Source organism: Cebus imitator, unplaced genomic scaffold, assembly GCF_001604975.1.
Source record: "Cebus imitator isolate Cc_AM_T3 unplaced genomic scaffold, Cebus_imitator-1.0 Scaffold242, whole genome shotgun sequence".
In the NCBI taxonomy this organism is placed as follows: domain Eukaryota; kingdom Metazoa; phylum Chordata; class Mammalia; order Primates; family Cebidae; genus Cebus; species Cebus imitator.
This window is the reverse complement of record NW_016107557.1, coordinates 2,473,508-2,481,128: the sequence shown is the minus strand read 5'-3', so window position 1 is coordinate 2,481,128 and position 7,621 is coordinate 2,473,508. Positions and strand designations below refer to the sequence as shown.

Here is a 7,621-nt window from a genome sequence, read left to right as displayed (position 1 = left end):
TTTTGAGATAGAATTTTGCTCTGTCGCCCAGGCTGGAGTTCAGTGGTGCAATCTCAGCTTACTGCAACCTCTGCCTCCTGGGTTCAAGCACTTTTCCTGTCTCAGCCTTTGAAGTAGCTGGAATTACAGGCATGTGCCACCATGCTGAGCTAATTTTTGTATTTTTAGTAGAGATGGGTTTTCACCATGTTGGCCAGGCTGGTCTCAAACTCCTGACTTGTGATCAACCCGCCTCAAGCCTCCCAAAGTGCTGGGATTACAGGTGTGAGCCACCATGCCTGGCCTAAAAATAATTTTTTTAAAAAGCTTCCTGGTGAAAAAACAATGGACCATGCAGGAGCAGGTTGAGTTAGAGAGACAGGACCTGATCCTTCCCCAGGGAGACAGCCACAAATCTGCTCTGCTCCTCTGCTGCCTAGAGGAGGCTAAAACCCAATAGGCTCAAAGTTACACAGCAGCGACAGTGAGATGGGACCACCAACCCAGATCTGTGCCCTCACCTGCCCAGGGGACCGGTCCCAGGCACCAGGCATTGCATGGCATCTTCTTGTCATTGAGTGGCACATCTTATGATGTTTCTTGTCTTAACTCAGTTACAAGCAAGGAGGCAGGGGCTCAGACGGACCCTAACAACTTGTCCAAAGTCACAAGGCAATGTGGCCCAGACCTGACTCCCAAATTATGGGGCCCTGTATATACCCTCAGTAAATGGTAAATTCAAGGAAAATTCAAATGTCCCTAAATGTCCTTCTTTGAGAGGAAAGTAAGAGTAACTTAAAGCCATCTTGCTATTAGGAGAGGGCTATACTTTTTGCCTACAGAATTTTAGAAAGATTCCTGATTTTACCTCTTACCTTCGTAATTTGTCCAGCCAGTGGCCTAGGAATTCCCCAAGCAAGTGGGTGTCAGCCAGAAACATAGCTTTGAGCACAGGCTCACGTGTGGCTTGTTCACCATCATCGGCTGTGGGTTTCATTTCAGGCCACTTACACTGAAAGATCACTAAGTAATAGATTAAAAATTCACAAAATAGAAGCACAGCAAAGACAACAGCTATGAGTTTCAACAGCAATGAACTCTTCCTCTTTAATGGATGAAAGTTCCATCTTCCAAACCCCAATCCGATCCTAGCCATTTCTCAAGCAATAGTAAATCCATCAAGGGTTCACCATGAGAAAACTGCAGAGCCCCAGGCAGGGTGATGGCATTCAGGTCTTAGCTGGGTATCTACAAGGAAAAGGAAAAGAATTCAGTTATATTCCCTAATAATACCAGTATCATCACCTCCCTCTATCAAGAACTAATGAGTTACATAATCCTATCTACATTCCCAAATTAATAGCTGCTGGGAACAGGCCCTAAGCCTGTCATAAACAGGCCTTAAATAAACTGGCCATAAGCAAGGTATCTATAGCACTGTGACCTACTCATGATGGCAGTGACACACATTTCTGGAGGTTGTTGGTTTACTGAAGCAAGGCAAGAGATAGGCTATAGACAGTGGCATTCTACTTTCAGGTTCTTCAACTTGCACTCAAGATGAGAATCTGAGAAGGGCGATGACCTTTCCAGGGAGGGTATAAGGAGCTCAGATGTCAGAGAGGCCCCTGAAGTCTTGTGGAGTGGGAGCTAAGAGAGACACTGACCAGAGATCCTAATTGAACCAACAAAGAAATAAAATCCTTTTTTAGGAAGATGATTTTCTAACATGAATCTAGGACCTTCATGTCACTCATAGGCATGAAGTCAAGAACCACATCATTTCCCAGGGTCTAAAATCACCTCTGTGAAACCCATCTTCAGAACTCTACATTTGTACATGGAAATTAAGAATAACCCCCATTCCTGGCTGGGCACAGTAGCTCACCCCTGTAATCCCAGCACTTTGGGAGGTGGAGGTGGGTGGATCTCCTGATGTCATGAGTTCAAGACCAGCCTGGCCAACATGGTGAAACCCTGTCTCTACTAAAAATACAAAACTTAGGCTGGGTGCAGTGGCTCAAGCCTGTAATCCCAGCACTTTGGGAGGCCGAGGCAGAGGTCAGGAGTTCGAGACCACTCTGGCCAACATGGCAAAACCCCATCTCTACTAAAAGTACAAAAATTAGCTGAGTGTGGTGGTGTTCACCTGTAATCCCAGCTACTCAGGAGACTGAGGCAGGAGAATCGTTTGAACCTGGGAGGCAGAGGTTGCAGTGAGCCATGATTGTGCCATTGCACTCTAGCCTGGGTAACAGAGTGAGACTCAGTCTCAAATAAATAAATAAATAAATAAAATAGAATAACCCCATTCCCTATAAGAGTCCCTAGCTTGTTTTACAGTGGTGTTCTATAATCAACCATTAAGACATGGAAAAATTTTAAACTTCACCTAAAGAAAAATAAACAGGTGTGAAAATGTACTTTGAGCCATTATCAAAAGTTTAAAACCTAACCAAAAAATTGGCAATACCGTCAGAAATTGATAAATGAAGAAAATCTTATCATAATTATTCTAATGGAACACTGGCAATGTGTATGTGGTACTATTAAGTATTCATTACCATTTCTGGCTTTTCAGAAGATGAAAGGGTAGAAAATGGTGAAATGGATGGCCCTGGGGCTGTCATTCCTCTGTCTCATTCGAATGGCATTACCTATATTAAGTACTTGATTTATATTTTATTTTTATTTTTTTGAGACAGAGTTTCTCTCCCATCACCCAGGCTTAAGTGCTGTGGTATGCTCTCAGCTCACTACAACCTCCATCTCCCAGGCTCAAGCAATCCTCCTGCCTCAGCCTCCCAAGTAGCTGAGACTACAGGTATATGCCACTTTGCCCAGTTAATTTTTGTATTTTAGTAGAAATGGGGTTTGACCACGTTGACCAGGCTGGTATCAAACTACTGGCCTCAACTGATCCACCTGCCTTGGCTTCCCAAAGTACTGGGATTACAGGCATGAGCCACTATGTCTGGCCTAGGTACTTGAATTAAAAGGGAACAGCTGGCCTGGCATGGTGGCTCACATCTATAATGCCAGCACTTTGGGAGGTCAAGGCAGGTGGATCACCTGAGGTCAGAAGTTCAAGACCAGCCTGGCCAATGTAGTGAAACCTCATCTCTACTAAATACAAAAATTAGCCAGGCGTGGTGGTGCATGCCTGTAATCCCAGCTACTCGGGCAGCTGAGTCAGGAAAGTCACTTGAACCCAGGAGGTGGAGGTTGCAGTGAGCCAAGATCGTGCCAGGGCACTCCAGCCTGGGCAACAGAGTGAGACTTCGTCTCAAAATAAATAAGTAAATAAAGAGGAAATGGCAACAAACACTGGATATTAAATATGTCCTTTCAGACAGAGAGGTCAAAAGCAGCCTTGCTTATCATCTGGAGTCAACCGCTCTTGCTGGAATTCTCCTCCAAAAACCTACGTCTTTATCAGCTGGTCAAGCTGTACTTTATATGCTTCACTTAGACCTTCGTCATCTCTGTTTTCTCTAAGGCAAACCACACATGCGCATAATTGTAGTCACCACATACCTTTATCTTCCAACTGGTGACAGCTTTGAGTGAAAAATGTCACTAATAAAAACGAAAACAAGGCAATGGTGTGAACTAGGACTGTCTCAGGCAACTCAGGGCTGGCAGCCACTGTCTGCTGCCCATGCTTACTCTGACACAGAGGAGAAGCAGCAGTTCCTGTTTGCAGTCATCCACCTCATCTGCAAGAAACTTTGGAATGATTGCACAAGTGTCAGGAACCATGCACCAGTATGGCGAAGGGCATGGGTTCTCTGCTAGAGAGACCTCTAAGGGATAAGGAACATGTTCCTCAACACCATCCAATTTCCTTTGTTTTGATTAAATCAAATACATCAAAGGCAACTAACTATTCGATCTTAACATCGCATTTTCTTTCAACAGGCTTAGAATCTCCCAAAATCCTAAAAGCTAAACCCAAAACCATCATTGAAACTTTCTAACACTGCATGTTTCCTCCAGCTGTGCAGGACTAGTTGAGAGGGAAGGAATGTGACCTTCTGGGGCAGGCTGAGGAGTCTTTCAGTGTGCAAACCTTTGCTGTTTTGTAGGTTTCTGGTTTCCCAAGATGAAATACCAGAATGACAACTTGATAATTGCTCTTCTACACTCGCTTCTTTTCATCAGAGTGGGGCTTGTTTGAGCAGTTATGACTAAGAGGTGCAAAAAGCATCAGTGAGTGGTGAGCAGGCTGGAGACAAGATGGGCTGACAGTGCGAAGTGGGGCTGAGGGCAGGATAGGATGCACAGCTACAGTCCTCCAGCTTCCCCGGATGAAGAGAGGAGGATAGAGGACACAGAGACGGCCTATGGGCTTGCACTTCCAGACAACCTGGGCTCTCCCTGCCCCAATTCCCCACTCAGCCCACTTAGCATTACTCCTTGCTGGTAAGCCGCCTGCAAGGAGTGTCGCATTGCAAACAAACTGGTCAGAGGAGTTCTGGCCCTTCTCTCAAACTGCCATGTTCTTGTTACAGGTAGTTAGACAGGCATGAGTTGGCCAGGTGAGGGCTCTTCCCACCCACCTGGAACGTCAAATGATCACCAGGTAACGATTCAACAGTGATCATATTGCCTCTCTAAAAATGATTATTTAGCAGCCAGCACCAGGGAGACACAATCTCCTGAGGGTCCACAGCTGACACATTAAAGTGTTAATTAAATGCAGATGGCAGGGAGAGGCAACTTCCTGAGCATACTCATCAGGAGACAAAATGGCAGAGTATGACCTTCTGGGGGCACTCCACCGGAAAAAGGAAGAAAGCCTCAGGTGGGCATGCGTACAACTTCCTAAACACACTGCTCATGCTCACCTCCCAAATATAAGAAGCGCACCGCACACACAGCCAACCCACGCCAAGGCAAGAACCATGGGGAAGGGGTGCAAGACGCCGGATGTGGGACAGCCTATAAAGTCCTAGGATCATGTTAAACACTGCACTTAACCTTCACATTGTCCTCTTGGGTCTCTTCCAAGTGTACTTTTTTCTTTCCTGCTCTAAAGCTTTTTATAAACTTCCACTCCTACTCAGAAACTTGCCTAAGTCTCTTTTTCGGCCTTATGCCCCTCAGTGGAATTCTTTCCTCTGAGGGGGCAAGAATTGAGGTTGCTGCAGACCTGTATGGGTTTGCCAGCAGTAACTCAAATACCTCCTACTCCTGAGATTCTTTTTTCGAAAAGGGAATTTAAAATATCCTATCCAAAGCCATTCAACCAGAGAAAGACTTGGAAGGAAAGAAGGCAGAAAGATAGTAGAAAAAGAGAGAAGAGTAGAAGGGGCTGGGGAGGGAAAAGGGCAGAGAAAGAGAGAGCAAGCAAGCTGGCTGGCACTGTTACATATTTTCCTGAGAAGGCCTAACCATGTGAAGGAGCTATCTGGTATAACATGGTATCTATTTTTTTTTTTTTTTGTCAAGGTCTCACCCTGTCACCCACACTGGAGTACCGTGTTCCCAGCTCAGTGCAACCTCCCACCCACTTCAGCCTCTGGAGCAGTTGAGGTTACAGGTGGGCCACCACGCCCGGCTAATTTTTGCATTTTTCATAGAGACAGGGTTTCACCATGTTGCCTAGGCTGGTCAAGCAATGCTGGCTCAAGCAATCCACCAGCGTTGGCCTTCCAAAATACTAGGATTACTGGCATGAGCCGCTGCACCAGCCCAACATGATCATTTTTTAAAAGACGAGAGGCTGTGCCGGGCATGGTGGCCCATGCCTGTAATCCCAGCACTTTGGGAGACCAAGCAGGTGGATCATTTGAGGCCAGGAGTCCAAGACCAGCCTAGCCAACCTGGTGAAACCCCATGTCTACTAAAAATATTTAATACAAAAATTAGGTGGGTTTGGTTGAGTATGCGTGTAATCCCACCTACTGGCAGGCTGAGGCAGAAAAATCACTTGAGCCCAGGAGGCAGAGGTTGCAGTGGGCCGAGATCTTACCATAGCACTCCAGCCTGGGCAACAGAGCAAGACTCCATCTCAGAAAAGAAGAAGAAAAAAAGGTTACAGAGCAAAAACCTATTTAGAAAACGTTTGACAGTAGATCCTTAAACAGAATACCTTTTAGGCAGGTGGCTCACATCTGTAATCCCAGCACTTTGGGAGGTGGAGGCAGGCAGATCATTTGAGGTCAGGAGTTCAAGACCAGCCAGGCCAACATGGTGGAAACACTGTCTCTACTAAATTAGCCTAATACTAAAATTAGCCTAGTGTGGTAGTACACACCTGTAATCCCAGCTACTCAGGAGGCCGAGGGAGGAGAATCACTTGAACCCAGGAGGCAGAGCTTGCAGTGAGTGGAGATCAGGCCACTGCACTCCAGTCTGGGCGACAGAGGGAGACTGCCTCAAACAAAAACAAAAACAAATAAAAAAACAAAACACCTTTTCTTCCTGTACCAAAAACTCATTGAATTAGCATTCCCAAGGTCGTTATGGCCAAAACATGCCCTCTATTCCCACCTGAAATGAAGACAAAATAACTTGGAGGGCTGATAGGGTCGGGGAAGAGATTCCTTCCCTCTCTAAAAATGGCACCAGCATTAGATAATGAGGCGTCACTCCTATGAATGGCTTGCTTCCCAACAAGTATAAATTGAGTTGTTTCACTCACTTGCTGCACCAAACCTTACCCCAGCCTCCTCATTTTCTGCCTCCCCATTTTCTGACTCAGCTGAAGAAAACCTGTTAACCACCAGCACCTAGGAGCTCTGCAGACACCCCCCACCCCACAACCCCGTGGACCTGCACAAATGCAGCCCTACCTTTTTGTCAGGAAAGAGGAAAACCTGAGAGCTCTGTCAGGAGTTAGCCACTTGTTCCTTGGTGAGTATTTTATTGCATAAGCTGTGACACAACCAGCAGAGACAGCAGCTATGCTGAACTGGAAAGTACCAAATGGCAGCACTGCTCTGTGACCTTGTACCAGCCACTTAACCTCCTCCTGGACCTCACAACCCGTGGTACCCACTTCAGTGCTTTTGTAAGGACTGATAGAAAAAAAACAGAGCTTAGTCCTCAAATTTGTAAAATTTTGAATTTTACGAGAGAGATCCTAGATGTCCAAGATGACTGATCACTAGCAGCTCGGGATTGTAGCTCCCACTGAAAGCGCAGAGAAGGAGAGGATGCCACACTTTCAGACAAATTTTTGTTGCTCACGCACCAGGAGATTCCCAGTGGAGGAGCCCCAGGGGTCACCAGCGCGACTCTTGTGGCCAGCGAGGTGGTTTTGCCGCTGCCTTGGTGCGGCGGTTCTCGGTGCAGAGTCAAAAGCACCATCAATCTTAAAGCCGCTGTTTTGGCCGGCGCAGTGGGTTGCTCAGATTTTAGCGCCAGGAATCAACAAGTTGGACGTCCACTCAGAACCCCAACTATAAAGACAGTAATTATAAAGACCACAGATGGATAAATCTATAAAGAAGGGAAGAAAACAGCCTAAAAAGGCTGAGAATACCCAAAATCAGAACGCCTCTCCCTCTACAGGGGATCACAGTTCCTCATCAGCAACAGAACAAGGCCTGATGGAGAAAGACTGTGTTCCATTAGCAGAAGCAGGCTTTAAAAAGTGGATGATAAGAAACTTCTGGGAATTAAAAGAACTTGT

At 46.0% G+C, this 7,621-nt stretch overlaps 1 protein-coding gene across 4 annotated transcripts in view; it reads right to left on the bottom strand.

The window, feature by feature from the left end:
* MPPE1 (metallophosphoesterase 1) overlaps positions 1-7,621 on the bottom strand; it is a 27,466-nt gene that overhangs the window by 14,882 nt on the left and 4,963 nt on the right. For all 4 annotated transcript variants that reach the window (XM_037727875.1, XM_017498482.2, XM_017498483.2 and 1 more), the window contains exon 2: positions 855-1,227. In XM_037727875.1, coding sequence (XP_037583803.1) covers positions 855-1,135 — 281 coding nt within the window. In that variant the 5' untranslated portion in view covers positions 1,136-1,227. The remainder of the gene's footprint in view (positions 1-854; positions 1,228-7,621) is intronic.